The 21,992-nt window shown below is 32.5% G+C and overlaps 1 protein-coding gene across 1 annotated transcript in view; it reads left to right on the top strand.

Annotated features, from left to right (window-relative positions):
• Positions 1 to 239: 239 nt before the first annotated feature.
• Positions 240 to 21,992, top strand: part of LOC143082479 (N-acetylglucosamine-1-phosphotransferase subunits alpha/beta-like) — a 40,517-nt gene continuing 18,764 nt past the window's right edge. Inside the window, exons 1-13 of the mRNA XM_076258162.1 lie at positions 240 to 620; positions 3,874 to 3,959; positions 5,304 to 5,423; positions 8,632 to 8,831; positions 9,219 to 9,286; positions 9,911 to 10,042; positions 12,017 to 12,091; positions 16,959 to 17,030; positions 17,525 to 17,704; positions 18,209 to 18,379; positions 19,090 to 19,213; positions 20,058 to 20,123; positions 20,503 to 20,558. Coding sequence (XP_076114277.1) covers positions 492 to 620; positions 3,874 to 3,959; positions 5,304 to 5,423; positions 8,632 to 8,831; positions 9,219 to 9,286; positions 9,911 to 10,042; positions 12,017 to 12,091; positions 16,959 to 17,030; positions 17,525 to 17,704; positions 18,209 to 18,379; positions 19,090 to 19,213; positions 20,058 to 20,123; positions 20,503 to 20,558 — 1,479 coding nt within the window. The 5' untranslated portion in view covers positions 240 to 491. The remainder of the gene's footprint in view (positions 621 to 3,873; positions 3,960 to 5,303; positions 5,424 to 8,631; positions 8,832 to 9,218; positions 9,287 to 9,910; positions 10,043 to 12,016; positions 12,092 to 16,958; positions 17,031 to 17,524; positions 17,705 to 18,208; positions 18,380 to 19,089; positions 19,214 to 20,057; positions 20,124 to 20,502; positions 20,559 to 21,992) is intronic.

Genomic DNA, 21,992 nt, shown 5'->3' with positions numbered 1-21,992 from the left:
TTCAAACAATTGTCAACTAATTATTTGTGACTTTTTGTCCTGTGACTTTTTGTCCTGCGAAATTTGTGACTTTATGTCCTGTGACTTTTTGTCCTGTGACTTTCTGTCCGTTTACCAATTCTTAAAGTATTTCTATTTTATGTGTATATTGAAAATTCTGTAGGGATAGTTGGGTCAATGATCAGGGCGGCTGCACAAGTTCTAGCATTTTCACGTGACTTTCTTTCGGAATATCTCTTTATTGTTCATCACTTCAAGCTAAAGCAACTGTCTTACCCTCTTGCTTTGCCCACTTTTGTATCTAGCATTTTGTTGAGAAATAAGCGATGGATTGACTCTATAGTTTTACAACAGATAATTGTTGTTAAGCCCTGTCAATTCTTTTGATAAGTGTTCATATTCAACACGTGGAAACCGGTCTATTATGAACCCTTTTCCCCACAATGCAATGTAAAAAAGTGGTAGCAGACGCTTTCTACAAAAAGTGAAAAATGCGAGACGATCATTGTAGAAAAATAGTCCAGAAGCAGGCTTATGATGTTCTGTCACATAAATATGGAATACTTATTGTCATTGGTGTACTCATTTTCATCACGTTGACATCTTTTTATTTTGGAGAGGTGAGATTCAGTAATTCAAAAACTAAACGAGCTCAAAACATTGAAAAAAAAACCACTGTAGTAGTCTGTACCAATCAATACTTTATACCAGGACCCCTAACCACTTCTGTCAGCTGAACCTGTTTATATTTCTACGTAAGGTAAAGGTAAGCACCTACTAGCATGACTAGGTGTTACAGTAAGTATACAGTGGAGTCCCCTGTGTCGGCGTGGACCGTGATATCGTGCATTAGCTGATACAGTAACATAAACAAAATCGTTCTTGTTATTGTTTTAGCCTTCCGAAGGGATGAAAAAGAATAAAATTGATAAGTTCAAGAGTTAATTAATAACTGCAATCTCATGATTTGCCGTATTTGGCCAATTTCCATAAAAAAAAATACATCATCAGATAAAATTTGTTTTATTTAAGTCAAACTTATATCAAATTGAAATATTTTTTGCTCTGCATCCTTGGCAGTTTATTTGGTTCAAACTCAGCTATATTTTGTAGTATAAAATCTTTCCTTTATTTAAAATGAGCTCTTTTTGGAAGGCATGCACGAATTCACCGGACATTAGAGGAACTCTCAAAACAGGAGTTTCCCTTATTTTGGACACCCATTACAAAAAATCTAGAGGATGAAACCGTACAAACAGAAGATTTTATGAAATAAAAGTATGTGATGAAAGTGTTCACACAATATTATCCAATTATTGGTGTTATCAGTTGAATGAAGTAAAGTCAGAAGTCTTAGGTGCGCGGATACCCTGGACTGCACCGTATATCTCATTTGGCATTTGAATATTGGTTGACCAAACTATTGCTAGAGTAGTTTTGCAGTATCTGCACAACTCTGCATACAAAAATAAGAGATATAAACTGGTTTACAAGTAAGGTCGAAGGTTGAAGATGAATGATCAAAGGTTCTAAAGGAAACAATCGTCTATAGTTACATTCTGTATTCTGTAGGTGTCGCTGTTGACACTGGATTGTCTCCCTTGTAAATATTCAAGTCTCGCGTGTAAATATTTCACTCTGGTAAACAACTCTCTTGTACTTTTATAAATATATACTTTTAGGTGGCAACTGTGCTTAACATATTTTGACAAAAATTAAAAATATACATACTTTTATTACATGTATTTTAAAAAAAAATTAACAAGAAAATTTAAAAGAAAAAAAAAAATATAATTAATGTTTCATTAATTAAAACCGGTGCGATTGATTTTGTTTTGGTAATTTTTTAGGTAGTATCTGGATCTTAAATTTCTTATAATTTTTGCTGTTTTATGATCTGGATAATCAAATGTTGACTTTTTGCTGACATTCTGGTGAAAATTGTAATAAAATCTTCCTGTTTCACTATTGTCCCATCGATTTTGCCACTTTTTATTTGCTAAAATTCTTGCTGCCGTTTTAATACTTGTATCTTGTTTAGTTACTGTAACATGAGCTTCTTTTTGAATTTGATTTGCCTCTTTAATTGCATATTTTGTTTATCAGCTATTTCATTTCCTCTAACATCTGCATGTACTGGGGTCCATTAAAATTAATCATTATTCTATGGTGTTTTTGGATAGATTTAATAAGGGATATAATTGTGATTTTCAATTTTCCAGTTTAATGTTAAAATTCCAATTGCTGATTGACTGTCCAAAAATATTTTTACTTCTTGTCTTCTTTTATTTATATTGTTTTATTTTCAATTCTGCTAGCATAATCTAATACTAATTTTATTGCAACAAGCTCTGCCAAAAGAATTGAACCCCTTTTTGAAACTGGTTGTTCATGTTGTTTAAGTTCTGTTTCTTTATTGTTGAAGATTACAATTGCACCTGCTCCACAAGGTCCTGGGTTGGATTGGCAAGAACCGTCTGTGAATGCAACAACTGTTGATGGAGATACTGTGTTAAGTTTGTTTAATATTATTTTTTTTCCTGTGATTTCTTGTTCTTTAGTTCTGTTTTTTTAGGAACCAAGAGTATGCCAATATTCTGGTGGAGATTTTGATGCTTGTAGACATTGAAATTGATATTCTGGCTCTATGTCATCAATACTGATATCTGTTTCTTCTTTCATGTTTTTTGCTTGTTGTAACATTAAGCCTAAAGGTGATATGAACTTGTCCACTGTTTCTTTGTTTTCCATTCATCTATTTTGGTTTCTGATATGGATTTTTGTTGAATATGAATTTAGTCTTGCAATATCTCTAATTGCCATTTCTTCTCTTCTAAGATCTAATGGCAATACTCCTGCCATAACTTGTAATACTTTCAAACTGGCTGTTACAGAAACTCCCAAGACAAATAGATAAACCCTGTCTTTGGATGGTATTTAATTTTTTTAAGTGTTCTTATTTTCCTGTTTGCCAAATAGAGCTTGCGTAGAGAAAAATGGAACCTATAATACTAATATAGACTTGAATAAGAAATTTTGTTTTTATGTTACCAATTCCTTTTATTTCTCTTAAAATTCCAAGTGATTTTCAGCTTTTTTTTTCTATGATGTTGATATGTTCACTGAAGGTAAGTTACATTAGGGGACCCAACTGAAAAAAAAAACTGGTGTTTTAAAGTCTAAAGAGATTAAGAGAATTAACATTTGATAGTCCTCATTTATATTTTTTCTGGAGACATTTTTAAATTTTATGTCCCACCTAGGGCCATTATGTTATTTGGTGTGTGCATCCTTTGATCCTCCATTCGTTCATCTGTCTGTTGATCCCACTTCGGGTTAAAGTTTTTGATCGACTCAAGGTAGTTTTTCATGAAGTTGAAGCCCAATCAACATGAAATGTACACATGTTCCCTGTGATATGATCTTTTTAATTTTAATTTTAAAATAGAGTTTTGACCCCAATTTAACGGTCCACTGAAAATAGAAAATGATAGTGGGAGTGAGGCATCTGCACTATGAAAAAAATTTATGTTTTAGATAATGATAGTTGGAGTGAGGAATCTGTACTATGGAAACATTTATGTTTTAGACAATGATTATGATTGATATCTTTCAGTTGGTAAAAATATAACAGGGGAGTGGTATAATTAAAACATGTCTGACTCTGGATCAACAAGCAAAACATAACCATACATGCATTTAATTTTAGGGGGTTATTAAAACGGGAATTTATGATCAGTTATTCATCTCAAAGTCACCTGTTTCAGCTGATATAATGCCATGTTTTGATGTGTAAAAGTGAAATGAAATTGTTTGACTTAACATCAAGAGAACAGTAATAGATCATTAATTGATGATTTGTCATGTTTTCAGACTGTAGTGGAATGGAGTAATGAGAAATATGCTCAGGTTTTCAACTCGTACAGTGACAACATAGCAGGGAGATCTTACAGGGAAAGGTATATATAACTTTACATATTAAGGTGTGTGGTGTATGCATCAATGAGAAGGCCACTGAATGAAATGAATAGACCTGCCTCAACATATAGTCTTAATAAAAAAAAAATTACTTGTTTATGAGTTTGCATTCAAAATTGAGGATTAATGCACCCCATAGTATACTAATTTAAGATTTCCAGAAAACCAGGGGTTAATTTTAGTGGTACCTCTATTTGGAAGACCTTTTCTTTTTTATATGATTTTAAACATCTGTTGAAAATTGGCATGTAGAAAGCTGATACATGTACGATTCAGGATATACCTGGTTTCTATGAAGTTAAACTTAAGGTAAAAATATTTAGAAAGCTGTGAAAATTGTAAAATTTGGTTGAACAGATAGGGACTTTTAATTGGTGGTATGACACCTATAGTTTTGTGTTCCTTTTATGAGAAGTTGTTGCTTTATCTCATCGTGGTTCAAATTGGATGAGTATATAAAAAAGAAGATGTGGTATGATTGCCAATGAGACAACTATCCACAAAAGACCAAAATGACACAGACATTGCCAATGAGACAACTATCCACAAAAGACCAAAATGACACAGACATTAACAACTATAGGTCACCGTACGGCCTTCAACAATGAGCAAAGCCCATACCGCATAGTCAGCTATAAAAGGCCCTGATAAGACAATGTAAAACAATTCAAACGAGAAAACTAACGGTCCTATTTATGTAAAAAAATGAACGAAAAACAAATATGTAACACATAAACAAATGACAACCACTGAATATACAGGCTCCTGACGGGACAGGCACATACATAAATAATGTGGCGGGGTTAAACATGTTAGCGAGATCCCAGCCCTCCCCTAACCTGGGACAGTGGTATAACAGTACAACATAAGAACGAACTATAAAAATCAGTTGAAAAAGGCTTAACTCATCAGATGGACAAAAATATAAGTGGACGTGGCTGGGTACTTATACATCCCGACACAAAAAACACAATGAACAGATCTGAGAGTACTCACAGTTATCTGACAGCTAGTTCAAAGCCACTAACAACTAACAAAAAAATCATGCATCTAAGACTAAACACATTATTCTTTCTCACATATAATATTCTATAGATAGAAGGTTAAATTACACATACTGATGGTGACCCTACTATTATTAAAGTTTTAATGAATATCTATAGTTTTACCATAAAGAAATGATTACCATGAAAGATTGTAAGGAGACTGTTAAAAAAGGACATAGATACTCCAGTAGTCTGCTTAAATTTTAAGTTTCAAATTGTAACAATACTTGTATTTATCAAATCAATATTCAATGTACATTATAATATATTATATTATAGGTTATGCTCACCATTACCGATTGATGTTGTGTATACATGGGTGAATGGAACAGACCCCAAGCTGTTAAATCAACTCAGAACTCTCAAGTTAAATATAGAGGAAGAACTTAATATAACAAGGTATACTGATTCAACATGATAGACACCTCTTTCTTGATTTATAAAATAATCCAGAGATACAAACTAAATTGAATGAGGGAATGAAACAGCCAAGATTATTAAAAGGGCAAGATCTGCTAAGAACTAGCATGTCCATTAACACCAGGAGCTACTGACCTTGAATGACAATTTTTACCCATTTGTTGTTTTTGCCAGTAAAAATATTTATTATGATATCAAATTTATGAAAATGCCAGGTGAACTAGTTAAGTATCCTTGGGGATTCTTGTTTTTATTTATCTATTTTATGAAATCAAACAGATAAAGTTGTGAATGGAAATGGGGAATGTGTCAAAGATACAACAACCCAACCAATGAGCAAAAAACATTCGAAGCCCACTAATGGCTCTTCAACACGGAGAGAAACCCTGCACTGATGGCAGACTTCAGCTGGCCCTTCAAAAAAAAGAACTAGGAAAATTGTAATATATACTATTGCTTAAGCTTGCTTGTATATTTATCGAATTAACGAACATATATATATATATATATATATATATATATATATATATATATATATATATATATATATATATATATATTATAATGTTCATATTTTTATCTATACTGAAATCAGGGGCACCTCCCAAGAAGCTATCAGGTAATTTCATTTGGCTTTGAAGAAAAATGCATTTTAATGATTAAAGCTCATTTATTTACCTTAGAAACAAATACAGGTAAGATATCAAAAGACAGAATGCTAGACCTTGTTTATTGTCAGCTATTTGTAATGTTGAGAGCATGTGGTCATTGAATTTGTACTGTTTCATGTACATGATATATGTATGATCAGCTGGTAAAGGGATAACCAAACAGACAATTTCATGTCCATTATGCATATTAATAGAGCTAGCAGTTATTCACCAAATAATAGACGTACTAAATGAACTAATTTTACATAGATTTCATGTTGTTTAAAAAAGATAATATCCCCTTTTATGCCAACTTACATATATCGGGGGCATTATGTTTCTGGTCTGTGCATCCTGGACTAAACATTGAAATGTGATATAAATGTGAATGGGGCATGAAGTTAATTGACTCATATTTTTGTTTACCACTGCTTTTATTGGTAGCTGGAAAGTGTGAAAATTGTAAGTGTGCATACATTTTGTAATCTCACGTAAAAAAATCACTATAACACAGTGCGTCTAAGAATGTAAAAGATTTTGAAGAATGATGTTTGTTTTTTTTCAATCCAAGAGGAGAGTGTATCTGCTGGATCAATCTGATAAAAAGTGATGAAAAAAAACACTAAATTATTACCTTTGGTGCTTATAGTTACCATTTCTTATATATCCCTTTGTATTCTTCATGTATACTACTTAATTATCCTGGTTTTTATTCAGGACTATTTTTATTTTCATTTGTTAAAGTAAGGTTTATCTCAATTCACCGATTACTTTGGATATCCATGAAACAAAGGTGTATTTTTATAGCTCCCAATCAAGATTTTGCTAGCTAGTATTTATATGACTTGCTTTTACATATTCTGAGGGTAATGTTACATAGAGAATAATACATGGCAAAATCCGTATCATATGTCGTATCATCCCGAGACATCAATATCAGCCCAAGGGCCTTTAGGCCCGAGGGATGATATTGGTCGAGGGTGATACGGCATGTGATACGGATTTTGCCATGTATTATACGCTTTATCATATATTTCAACAGAAGAGTATTATATTATATGAACTGTTTTCTGATCCCGATAGATTAGCACTGGGTTACCTTCAGTTCTGCTTTTGTCTTGGTTCAAAGCCTTAAAATAACTGCTCATACAAAGCACCTGGGTTACCTTACCATTTGCCTGCTGCTGTTTTAAAAATATTTTGTTTATTATTGTATTTATTTGAGTGTTTTGTATTTTTTATAGTTGCATTTAGTGTGCCAAAAAATATGCAAACTTGATGTTCGTGACGTCACATACAATATGAAAACTTGACGTTCGTGACGTTACATACCAAACAATGACGTCATTAAAATAAAATGACCTATTTTGAGGAAATTTTTTCTTAAGCAAAAAAAACCCAAAAAACTTTATGTAAAAAAAAAAAAAAAAAAAAAAAGGTATGCGATACGGGTTTTACCATGCGATACGGGGTATGCGATACGGGTTTAGCTATGCGATACGGGGTATGCGATACAGGGTAGGTGATACAGACTGGAAAAACAACCTTTATTAGATATACAAAATAGCTGTATTTTGTACTAAATATATGATAAAATGTTATATTAGATTATATGAATCTGCTACTCAATAATCAGTCTGTGTTAAATCTTGTAATTGTAAGATAATTCATTGCAATGTAATATTGTAAGTGATTATAACATAATATATTCTGTATATCCTTTACAATTATAATGAGGTAAACTTGAATATAGAACTAAATAAAAAATCATGACTTGGAATATTTAGCGAAATTAATATATCAACTGTAGTCTAAATTTTTATGCTCCATCTACGATAGTAGAGGGGCATTATGTTTTCTAGTATGTGCGTCTGTTAGTTTGTTTGTCCGTCTGTCCGTTGGTTCGTCTGTCCCGCTTCACGTTAATGTTTTTTGGTCAAGGTAGTTTTTGATGAAGTTGAAGTCCAATCAACTTTAGTACACATGTTCCCTATGATATGATCTTTCTAATTTTTATCCCAAATTAGATTTTTGGCCCCAATTTCAAGGTCCACTGAACATAGAAAATGATAGTGCAAGTTTCAGGTTAAAGTTTTGGTTAAAGATTTTGGTCAAGGTAGTTTTTGATGAATTTGAAGTCCAATCAACTTGAAACTTATTACACATGTTCCCTATAATAATAATAATAATAATAATAATACTAATAAATTCTTTATTTAAAGAGGGTAAACTCAGTTAGTTACAATAAACTAATCTTCAGTTCCCTGAGGCCCTCACATACAAATTACAATACAATCAAAACATGACATATATGATCATGTTATGATATATGATCATTCTAATTTCAATGCCAAATTAGATTTTGTCCCAATTTCACGGTCCACTTAACATAGAAATTGATAGTGCGAGTGGGGCATCCGTTTACTGTGGACACATTCTTGTTTTTAATGTCATATTTATTGAAGAATTATTGAAAATCCACCTGTCATGACTATCCATTTTAACATTAGTTATTTTTTTCATGTTCTATATTGCAGTGATTCCAAATGTGTTTTTACCAACTGCCTAGTAACCAATATGGTTATTCTTGACCCTGTGTTGCCAAAGGAGATGACCTTACTGAAGTTATCGTTAGTCTACAAAGTGTTTGTTCAGGCAGAGAAGATGTTTACAGTGTCCTTAGACACAGATGAGAATGCCAATTATACTGTGATTGTCTTCAAGGAAGACACTAACAGTAAGTCATATAATTTTGGAGCACCATTTTAAAAACAGACTCAGAAATCCACCAATCAAAAAAGCCATGCCTTGTGGTTACACAAATTTTAAGAAAGATTCTTATATTCAGACTCACAAAAATCAATTTATCAAAATACTGTATTTGGGGTTTTGAACATAATTCTGCACTCCTAATTATTGTGTAAACTTTGATGACTGAAGGCCAAGATTATTTTATATTTTGAAACCTATATAAGAGAAATCCCAAAAATTACAAAATCAGAATGATCAAAAGACAAAGGTCCATATCAACGCAATGTGTATAGAACGTGCTGAAGTAAGAGCCTGATCATATAACAATGTTTCATGTTGTAGAAAACTAATAATGTTTCCTGTTATTTTTCAGTGACAGAGGTATTAAGTCGGCCAATATTGGTACATGAGATAAATACTACAGTGAGACGAGGTTACATTGTAAGAACATATATACTGCTATTTTATTTATATAAGTCATTCAAAGACAAAATAAAAGTTATCTTTGTGCAGTTTCTTTAATCTGAAAATCAGTATGTTCAATACTGTTCTCCTGTCATTCAGTTAAGCTAACTTAAGAGCAATTTTTTATCTGTATATCTTGAGCATATAATTTCATAGTTGTAGTAAATTATGCAATATTAAAAACTATACTGAATTAATAGCAAGGATTTTTTTATTGATGGATACCCATTTGGATTTCGTGGGTATTGTTTAACCACAAATCTAAATGTTCAATAAGATACAAAAGTTCAATAGGCTTGTATGCATACTTTGGCAAAACTATGATATCAGATATCAATGAAAACATAACTTTTCTCAATCCATTAAAATTGGTATCCCTGAAAATAACTGTAAAAAATAACAGTCTTTTTCATTTGCCAGTGAACTATTTTTCGTGTTGGACTAACTTTCAAAAGTAATGAATGTAGAATATTTATGTACTAAAATAATCTTAATTTACCAAATATTCTTTCTTTCATTATTGTATTAAATTGTCTAAGTTTGAATTACTCAAAGGTAAATTTTAGACATGATGTGAAATGACAAAATATTTTCTTTCAGACAACTGATTGGACTGTACACAATAGTATTATGCTAAAAGATACTGCTATAATGGCTGGATTTCCTCCTCAATATACTGCTGAACAAATTCAGACCAAACTGCCAGAAAAAATAGCGAAAGGAATTACAAAGGTAAATTAAAAAAAAATAAGTAAACACAGTGTCTTGTTTAAATTGTTTTACATTAGTCATATCAGGGCCTTTTATGGCCTGCTAAATGGAAACGACTGAGTTTGGTATTTCTCCAAGGCTAACATTGACAATCATACCACATCTCCTTCTTTATATGGATGAAGGATTTCCTCAGCAATATACAACACAGACAAAATCAATGTAAAACTCACGTAAGGGGGCTCTAAAGGAACAACTAAAAGTAAAAGAAGTCGTAAATGAAAACATAATATGGTGATTTCTTATTCATCTGGCAACATGTCTTTTAATAGTTCATAGTTAAAGCCTTTGAACTGCCTGTTAATTTGTCCATACTTAATTATTTTATCAAATGGTTTTCAGGGGATAACATATTTTAGTTTTGACAAGATTTTCATGAATAATAATGCTTTTGAAGGAAAAAGAACATGCATGGTTAGGGTTTTAGATAGCATTTTGAGGTCTTTAGTTACTTTAGCATTAGATGAAATTAACCATTTTTGGGTAACAGCAAAAGACTAAGACAGTTATAGCATGCACTTGACAACATGAAAAATGTACTTCTTTTTTCAACATTTCATTAATTCTTATTTGTGAACATTGTTTCTTTTGTAGTGTTGAATAAGATTGCTTGAAATATTGTAAATGACATGTTTAACCCCGCCACATTATTTATGTATGTGCCTGTCCAAAGTCAGGAGCCTGTAATTCAGCGGTTGTCGTTTGTTTATGTGTTACATATTTTTTTTTCGTTCATTTTTTTTATATAAATAAGGCCGTTAGTTTTCTCATTTGAACAGTTTTACATTGTCATATCAAGGCCTTTTATAGCTGACTATGTGGTATAGGCTTTGCTCATTGTTGAAGGCTGTATGTTGACCTATAGTTGTTAATGTCTTGTGTCATTTTGGTCTCTTGTGGACATATGTCTTATTGGCAATCATACCACATCTTCTTTTTTATATTTATAAATCAACATTTACTATAAAGAAATATTCAAAGCATGACTTTTTACATTTTATAGGAGCATGAGTTAAATTATTAGGGTCCCGCCAAAGGCGGTCCCCTATAGTGATCAGTCTGTCCGTCCGTCCGTCCGTCTGTCCGTCCGTCCGTAACACTTTGTGTCCGCTCCATATCTGGAGAACCATTATGATTCCATACTTTATACTTTACATGTTTATTAACCACCACCAGAGGGCGTGTCATGATGTATGTACAACTTCCTAGGTCAAAGGTCAAGGTAAAAAAACTTTGGTTTCAGTTGACAACCCTGTGTCCTGTGGTGAAGATCGTGTCCGCTCTATATCTTGAGAACCGTTATGATTTCAAAGTTTATACTTGACATGTATATGAACCAACACCAGAGGGTGTGTCATAATTTATGAACGACTGCCTAGGGCATAGTTCAAGGTCAAAAACTTTGGTTTCAGTTGACAACCCCATGTCCTATGGTAAAGATTGTGTCCGCTCTATATCTTGAGAACCGTTATCATTTCAAAGTTTATACTTGACATGTATATAAACCAACACCAAAGGGTGTGTCATAATTTATGTGCAACTTCCTAGGTCAAAGGTCAAGGTCAAAAACTTTGGTTTCAGTTGACAACCCCATGTCCTATGGTAAAGATCGTGTCCGCTCTATATCTTGAGAACCTTTATCATTTCAAAGTTTATACTTGACATGTTTATAAACCAACACCAATGGGTGTGTCATAATTTATTTACAACTTCATAGGTCAAAGGTCAAGGTCAAAAACTTTGATTTCAGTTGACAAACCCATGTCCTATGGTAAAGATACAATTTTTTAATGCACATTATTCACAGCGGGGCCCATAGAGATGGCTCCCATCTCAATGATATCTAGTTTCTTTTAAAATTCAGAACCTATTAATAAAACAAAAGCAGTGAAAGTTATTGACAATGAAACAAAACAATGTTCTTGTTGATTTCAGTTTACAATGCATGAAGATGAAGGATTAGCAGTTATACAGATATCCAAAAAAGAGGATTTTGAAGCATTGGTGAATGTAAGTTTAGTTGTTATTTATTTCTTATTTTTGCACTTTTTCTTATTCTGAAATTATTGAAAAACAAGTGATACAACCATAATTTTTCATAATATAGTTTCTAAATACTCTCATGTATGGAAACTTCTTTAGCATCATTTGGAAATGGTTTAAACTTAGATTTAATAAAATGTACGTTTCTTATTATTAAAATGTATAGTTGCAATGACTATATTTAAGAATCTAAACTTGAACAAAAGTAGAATGAACAGAAAATTCAAAGTAGAAGATAAGATTTTAGGCAAAAGTGATATTTAAATCAAATTTATTTCAAAATTTATCCAATTTTTAGAATTAAATGTAAGATCTGTATATTTAGATCGAACATTAAATTTTGTTTGAAAGTATTTCTTTTCATTGTTTATACAATGATAAAATTACAATTTTTTTTTTTGAAATATTATCCGTTTCAGTCAATAGGGTTGATAATCAACAACCACCATAAACTAGGCATTTATATAGGAAGTGTATTAAATCTCTTTGCCATTAAACCAGCAACCTGAGTATAAAAGGGTTGCATCCCTTGAATTCTTAAAATCTGTAAATAATTGACAGGGTTCAAATCAGAGACAATGTTTTATGAATAACTTTTATTATCACTTGTAATTTATTATGATTTTTGATACATATGTTCTTTCAAGAATTTTCAACATATTATGTGAAAAAAAAATTAAATATCTTTCTATCTTTTAAATATTACATGTTTAAAAATCTGAAGTGAACAGATTTTTAGTTCAAATTTGAATTTTGAAGGCGGAGCCTGACAACAGCTGATCCTGTTTGTAAACAAATGCACATGGTAAATAATGTTCATGCATAATAAAGACAGCACCTACCTAATTTGCAGAAATATCCAATGTTTAAATCCATTTGAAACATTACACAAACTTTCCTTCCAGAAAACTCATTTTGTTAATTAATCCAATAAGTTAAATTGTATATAAACATTGAGTGCAAAGCAATAAAACAAGGTCAAAAAGGTTTAATAATTTTAGTCACTACGGTTGAAATTAAAAAAGTATATAACGAATTAGTACCATCTATGTCCCATGTAGGGTTTAGATTTAGGGTTTGGGTACAATTCCCTCACCAGATTTAACACACAATCAGGAATAACCTCTCTCCTGACGATAACGACAGTTTCATCAACCCTATCCCTATTTAGAAGCCTACATTTCTTCGCGAGATATTGAGGACTGCTCCATGCTCCTCTATCCTGCATCATTCTCCAGAATAATTTATATTTTAATTTTCTTATTCCACTATTTCTGGCATGTGCTCTCTGCCCTACACCCAACCAACTTTGTCTATTTTGTGTTACACATGGACTACAAAAACAATCCTGACACATATCTTCATCATAAGTATCATTTCTAGCACTTTGTTGATCTGACCCACTTTGACCAGGGTGCTCAATTTCATCAGTTGCAATGATATTGTTTTCTGCATTATCTTCTAAATGAAGATTAGATGTACTTGATGATGATGCTGCCTCATTAAAATCCCAATCATTGTGGCTAAAAAATGCCTGAATTGCAAGTTTTTGTTCCTCAGTTACAGTCAAAGAAAGAACATTTTGATCATTTTGGTTTTCCATTTTACTGCAGATTTCAAAAATGTCATGTGTAACAGTACTAGTTTAGGTGTGCCAGTATCACTTTGCACACTTTTGATGGGGGTTTGTGGATTGTTAAATTTTTTAATGTCCAATTAAGTGCTTTTTTTATCTTTACACGAAACACATTAGTGTTATGTACTGTGATTTATATACCTAAGATAAATGTAAAAGCTGCTGAAATGACACAATATTTATCAAATTTCTTTATTCTGCTCTTATTTCCCAAGTTCACCCCAGATAAATAGTGAAGTCTAGCATTTTGACAGTGGGGGGAAACCCACATATAATTTATTTTTGAGGGAAAGTTTTCAATAATTGCATTACAAATACAAGTAAGATCTCAAAAATATTGAATTATATCTTCCAAAAACCCTTGCGAAAAAGTATAGAAACATATATCTGTTTTTAGAATAAAATTTAATTTTCATTCACCCCTGCTTTGAGTGAAAATTGGAATGTCCAACATCAGTAGCTATCAAATTTTGGAGGGAAATTTAGAAATAGAATTTTTCATAATCATGGAAGTACTTGCCGTAAATATGAATGAGAATATTCAACCTGCAGAAAAAAGAAAATATTTAAAAGATAAAGTTGAGAGTGTTAAAAGAAGGAATGACATGAGGAAAGAAAAACCAAAACCTATTGAAGGAAAAATTAATTTTTCTTCTGGATCTATTGATGAGAAAAACTTGATATATGGAATGACCAATGACATTAAAAAGGCAATGGGTGGTGGGAACCCAAACAGGACTACAAATAAAGACATGTTATTTGAAGTAATGACATTCTACATCAAAAACAATATAACACAACTAGATGAAGATCAACATATGGCTGAGGAAAACAATATACCATTTTTGGACTGTTCTTTTACATCATGTAATGAGGAAACATCAACTCAGAAACTTTTTGTCACTGCCGAAACATCAATCGAGAACCTTATCAAAAGAGTGATAAACCATGGAAAAGTTTGTAAAAGTCAGTTGCATCTTTACTCAACTGATATTAAGGGTCATGTTGGAGTATGCAAACTTAAATGTGAGAAAAAACATGAACTTCTCTGGTCAAGCTCACCGTATATGGGAGACAAATATCTGTGTAATTTAAGAATGTCTCATGGATTTTATGTGTCAGGAATCCTACCAAATCAATATTCCAGATTTTGTCAGGCATCTAACATTGGTACTATTGGGGAGACTACGCTGAATAGTATTTTCCAGAAATATGCCCCTGTAGTGTCACAGCTGGTGAAAGAGTCATATGAAACTGCTCTTTTGGAGGAAATCGCGTCCTATGAAGAACTTCAAGAAGGTATCGATATTGTAACTGATGCAAGACATGGTACCAGAAAAAACTCTATGTACACAGACGTCGTTTGCCTTGGTGCCAGAACACACAAAGTTTTACGTGTTGAAACAATTTCAAAAGTGGATTGTACAAGTGCACAAAAACATGAACTTATAGGAACAGAGAGGATTTACGAATATTTTAAAAATCTCAGAGATGAGTACGAGGTGAAAATTCGTGTTCACTGTCATGACAGAAATACCAGTGTTAACAAATTTATCCGTATTAATGGAATTGACACAGAATCAACAAATGATACCTGGCATGCCACCAAAAACATAGCCAAAGAAATCAAGACCATTTGTTCTGGACCAAGATACAAGGAAGGACAAACGTGGCACCCTGAGTTATCGGACAAAGCAGCAAGTATAAAAACTCATCTGTATTGGGCAATGAAAAATTGTAATAAGGATCCAGTGAAACTTAAACTAAGTCTATTGAATATAGTTGAACATTATAAGAACAATCACGAACACTGCAGTGAATTATCAAGGTGTAAAACTGATTCAAATTATGAACCAACTAAATATTTAATCAAGGATCCCAAAGCAGAGATGTTATTAGGTCGGGCTCTAATGAACACCCAGGTATATAAATCGCCAACTGATTATGTTCATTGTATGGACAATTATTATGTGGAAAGTTTCAATAATGCCATTCTTCAATATCACGACAAGAGAATTAACTTCTCCAAACAAGTTTATATTCTTCGGACAAATCTAGCTGTATTGGATTGGAATGAACATGTAAATAGGCAAACCACATCATTAAATACTGTGCAAGATGCAAAAAACCCACGAAGACAAGTAAAAGTAAAAGTTTTGAAAAGGAAATCTTATAACATGTGGTCTGAAATCTGGGATCAGTTAGTTCAAATTTACTTGGATTTATGATATTTGATCTCATATTTTTTAAGTCAAATCATTAAAACATAATTGTAAGTAAATATTTGTTTTCTTTTATTTTTGTAATAATATCTACTACAAACCATAACTATTTTGACCACAGTGGATAAGATAATTAAATCGTCTGCTACAAATTCCCCAAGCATGTGCATTTGTTTTGTTTACATTTATCAGCTGCTGTTTATATACATCTTGTACCTCCTACATCACCTTATCAGTCAAGTCTTAATTGCGCATGTCTTACCGATCAGGCTGATCGGATGTTGCTGGTTTAAAAAGAATGTTATAAATAATGGTATGAGTAATTTGAAAAAAGTAAAGTTTTGGCCCCAAAATATAGCAGTTTTATAAAATTGTTAAAATGTAAACTTTTGTTATTTATTGGAAAGTAGAATGCTTCTGCTACATAAATAAGGGCTGTTTTTGAAAATACAATGCACATATATCGGGTACTAGCATCATTAAGTCATGCTAAATTACTGAAATCTTCACAATTTTAGCATTTTAGTTAAATTTTAGACGGTTTCCGTATTAAATAAAAGTGGCCGCATTTGTGTTCATTCTTGATATTGAAATGAAAGTTATATTTGATGATAATACACAACATATATAAAGGTTGAGGATGAACACGGATTGGGCCACTTTCATTATTGACGAAAACCATCTGAAAAAAGACATTTTTGGGCATATTTGATAGATTTTTCATATTTAAGCTTGAATCAGAGCAATTTTTATCAGTAAATCAGTTAAAATCTTTCACATAAACTGATTGAATCAACTGAAATAGACACATAAGTGTTTCAAAGTGTCCAAAATCTTTCATCAGATGAACCTGAAATTTGAGGCCAAAATCGGCCCTTACCTGAACTAATCCTTTATAAAAGCCTCAAAACATGCAATCTTCTTTTGTGATTTAAGCATTGTTTCCACTAGATCACTGTTAGCTATTTCATTTCAGATTGAGAATTTCACACTTGAAGGAAAGAAACCAACATTTAGTGCTGCTAACTTAGTATGGGACTTGAGAGATGTGAGTAACTCTAAACTTCCTTCATTTATTCATCTGTTTGAATACCTTTAAATATCAATAGTTGTTTACACTTACTAAATTCTTAGACAATGATTATCAGCAAAAAAATTGAATTATGCTCCATGTTTATAGAACAGAGACTAGTGCAAATATCACAAAATAATTCATGTCCTAACAAGCACCTTTGTTTAATTTTCTGTTCTGAAAATGCATGAAAAATTCGCCCGTGATTTTGAATAAAATGACAAATTACTCAATATTTCTTTCCCCATAATTTAATGCTTCTGAAAACACTTAGACAACTTTTTTTATTTGAAAATTAGGGACTATTTAAAAGATTGTTACTTGATTTATTTAGTGTTTATGCAAAGAAAATGCCACTTCACTCTTTCTAAAGTAGACGTTATCTACCAATAGTGCAACATTTATCTGAAGATTAAATTTAAAAAAAATCAATGTTAAACATAAACACAATGTTATGATTTGAATTTCAGTTCAGAAAAGATTCTGATATATCAGCTAGTAGATTTGAGGATAATGAAGAATTGCGGTATTCCTTACGATCTCTAGAGAGGTTTGCTCCATGGGTCAGACATGTTTACATCATCACCAATGGTCAAATACCATACTGGTTAAACATGGAGAGCTCTAGACTTACTATTGTTACACATCAGGTCAGATTAATATTGTATACTGTCGATTCATTATTATTCGTAGGAAACCAATTTTCGTTAATTTGTTGTTACAGGTGAACCACAAATTTAAATGTTCAACAAAGTACTTTTCCTATGCTTGTATGTAGACCTTAAGAAAAACCACGAAATCAAATAGCCACGAAAATACAAAGATTCCTCAATCCACCAAAATTAGTACCCACGAAAAATTAATGAATACACAGTATTGGGGAAAATTTGAAAAATGTATTGTTGTATGTACTTGGAGATTCCACCATATATTGGAGCCCCCTCGAGCTGTGAGGGTAAAGGGGAATCTGATTCTAAATATCTTTTATTTTGTGGTAAACATCTAATTACAAAATTTATTCTACACAAACATTTTAACATTTTAGTGTAAAATGAAATGCATTGTACAAATTATAACGAAACTACCTCTTTTTTCAATCACCATTGCTAATCTATAAAGTGCCCATCATAAAATACTTCCACATCTGTTTGCAGGAGATATTCACAAACACAACACATCTACCAACATTTAGTTCTCCTGCCATAGAGGCCAACATCCACAAAATACCTGGTCTATCACAGAAGTTTATTTACATGAATGATGATGTTATGTTTGGTAAGGATGTATGGCCTGATGATTTTTACACCTACAGCGACGGATATAAGGTATGGTTTGAAAGTTGTACTATTTTTGAAGTTTTAAAAGGTTCACAAAGTGAAAATCACAAATCAAGTGCTGAAAAGTAGAGAACCAGAAGATCATGGTTTTAAAAAGGTAGATGTTATTCTGCAATCCTCTTTTAAAGTTATCTGGATTATTAAGGGTTCAGCACTATTATTCTGTCTCATGGCAGTCAGTCTTTATAGGCAGAGGAAGTCAGAGTGCCCAGAGAAAATCATGACCTTCAATAAAAAAAATAGTTAAGGATAAGATTCAATCTTAGATGAGTTAAAAGGTTGGTCATAGGATAATACTATAAAATTGAGAAAGGAAATGGGGAATATGTCAAAGCGACAACAACCCAACCATAGAGCAGACAACAGCCGAAGGCCACCAATGTGTCTTCAATGTAGCGAGAAACTCCCGCACCGTAGGTGTCCTTCAGCTGGCCCCTTAAAAAATATGTATACAAGTACAGTGATAATGGACATCATACTCAACTCCAAATTATCCTATAGTTGACATTAAGACACTGTACCTCGGTATTGTATGGAGGTGATGATAGGCATGATTTGACTGTGTTTTGACTATTTTAGCTGTTTTATGTGTCAGTATTTTGTGTTAGTGATATATATGATAAGTAACTTACTGAGGATGACCATCTTCACAGATCTATGTTAGATGACACATCTATATTTATTAATTTACATTTAAGGTATATTTAACATGGCCAGTACCTAACTGTAATGAGGGATGTCCATCGTCGTGGATTAAAGATGGCTACTGTGATAAGGCCTGTAACAACACTGAATGTGAATGGGATGGCGGAGATTGTCATGGTCAGTTGTTCTATTAAATGGCTTGTAGTTAATTTATGATGCACTGTAGGTAGACAATTTAAGCCACATTTTAAAGTTTTTTTTACACATGTAATATGTTGGATAAAGGTGTTTATATGCCCGACCTAAGATATATGCCCCACCTACCATAGTAGAGGGGCATTATGTTTTCTGGTCTGTGCCTGCGTTTGTCTGTCTGTCTGTCTGTTCATTTGTTGGTCTATTCATTCATTTCATTCATCCGTCCATTCGTCTGTCTGTCCTGCTTCAGGTTAAAGTTTTTGGTCAAGGTAGTTTTTAATAAAGTTGAAGTCAAATCAAGTTGAAACTTAGTACACATGTTCCCTATGATATGATCTTTCTAATTAAAATGCCAAATTAGATTGTTTACGCCAATTTCACGGTCCACTGAACAACTCAACACAAGCATATTTTTGTTATCAAGATTTAAAGTTATAGTTGACAAGGAGACTAATAAGTTATTTGTTGCCGAATACTGTGGATTCATTTATTTTCGTGGGTACCAATTTTCGTGGTTTGAGAGAACTTGCCTATTGGTGGATATTTAATTTTGTGGTTTTGAAAAAAGTCAGCATACATTCATTAAGAAAATTTGTAATAAGTTGAACCTTTCAATTCGTGGTTTCCCTGTACCCAAGAAATCCAAGAAAATTAGTATCAGACAATTAATAATGAATCCAAAGTACATCTTAAAGTTTCATTTTAAAAAGAATCACATGTTTACACAGTATGACACAAAGTTTGAATAATTTGGCATTAGATTTAGATATCTCTTGATGATGTGAGCTGTGCATTGATTTAATGATATATTACTATTATACAGGTAGTAATGTACAGGCAGGAGCAGGACATTGGAGTGGTGGTGTTGGCTGGTATAATGATCAGAAAGGTAATGTATCATACAATAGTATCAAAAACTGATACAAATAAACTCCAGTTAATTCCCTAATCATTGGCTTGTTTTCCCAATTAAATCCTGTCAATCAATCAATTATATTCTTTTTCACACTCTGTGAGCGAAATATTAACTAATATATATGCTACGGTTTTTGTTCAAGAAAAGGGCATGACATGATATACCAAGTTATCAAACTTGTGGAAGTGGAACATTCCTTGTGTGTAGAACCTATTCATCAGCATCTTTAGTTTATATCCATATTTGAGAAACAACTGATTGGAAGATTTGGATTGATTATTTGAACAGGAAATAAAGTGAATTTTGGGAAGAGAGTGAGATTATTTATTATTTGTTTTTCTTTTGTTTGTAGAACATTGTAACAAAGGATGTGCTGATTCCTGGCTGGCAGATAGATATTGTGATACTGTAAGTACATGGATTTCCTGTATTACTTGACTGGCTTCAAACTCTGATGAAAAAGTATCAGTAGACTTAGAATAAATATTTGTACCTCATTCAAGGAGTGGAGGCTATGTTGTAAGCACCTTGTCTGTCTGTCCATTTATTCAATGCATATTTCTGTCACTCTATTTGCAAGAACAATTAAACAGAATGACCAGAAGCTTGACAATGATGAGTTGTAACAATAGTAGCACATTTTTAGCTCACCTGGCCCATAGGGCCAAGTGAGCTTTTCTCATCACTTGGCGTCCGTCGTCCGTCGTTAGCTTTTACAAAAATCTTCTCCTCTGAAACTACTAAGCCAAATTTAACCAAACTTGGCCAAAATCATCATTGGGGTATTTAGTTTAAAAAATGTGTCTGGTGACCCGGCCAACCAACCAAGATGGCCGCCATGGCTAAAAATAGAACATAGGGGTAAAATGCGGTTTTTGGCTTATAACTCAAAAACCAAAGCAATAAGGGCAAATCTGACAGAGGTTAAATTGTTCATCAGGTCAAGATCTATCTGCCCTGAAATTTTCAGATGAATCGGACAACCTGTTGTTGGGTTGCTGCCCCTGAATTGGTAATTTTATGGAAATTTTACTGTTTTTGTTTATTATCTTGAATATTATTATAGATAGAGATATGCTGTAAACAGCAATAATGTTCAGCAAAGTAAGATTTACAAATAAGTCAACATGACTGAAATGGTCAATTGACCCCTTTAGGAGTTATTGCCCTTTACAGTCAATTTTTAACCATTTTTCATAAATCTTAGTAATCTTTTACAATAATCTTCTCCTCTGAAACTACTTGGCCAAATTAACCCAAACTTGGCCACAATCATCATTTGGGTATCTAGTTTAAAAAATGTGTCCGTTGACCCGGTCAACCAACCAAGATGGCCGCCACGGCTAAAATTAGAACATAGGGGTAATATGCAGTTTTTGGCTTATAACTCAAAAACCAAAGCATTTAGAGCAAATCTAACGGGGGAAAAATTGTTCATCAGGTCAAGATCTATCTGCCCTTTAATTTTCAGATATATTGGACAACCAGTTGTTGGGTTGCTGCCCCTGAATTGGTAATTTTATGGAAATTTTACTGTTTTGGGTTATTATCTTGAATATTATTATAGATAGAGATAAACTGTAAACAGCAATAATGTTCAGCAAAGTAAGATTTACAAATAAGTCAACATGACCGAAATGGTCAGCTGACCCCTTAAGGAGTTATTGCCCTTTATAGTCAATTTTTAACCATTTTTTTGTAAATCTTAGTTATCTTTTACAAAAAATCTTCTCCTCTGAAACTATTGGGCCAAATTAATCCAAACTTGGCCACAATCATTTTTGGGGTATTTAATTTAAAAAATGTGTCCGTTGATCCAGCCATCCAACCAAGATAGCCGCC

The sequence above is a fragment of the Mytilus galloprovincialis genome, chromosome 7 (assembly GCF_965363235.1).
Source record: "Mytilus galloprovincialis chromosome 7, xbMytGall1.hap1.1, whole genome shotgun sequence".
NCBI lineage: Eukaryota > Metazoa > Mollusca > Bivalvia > Mytilida > Mytilidae > Mytilus > Mytilus galloprovincialis.
Note: the sequence above shows the minus strand (reverse complement) of the source record. Positions and strands in the feature narration are given on the sequence as shown.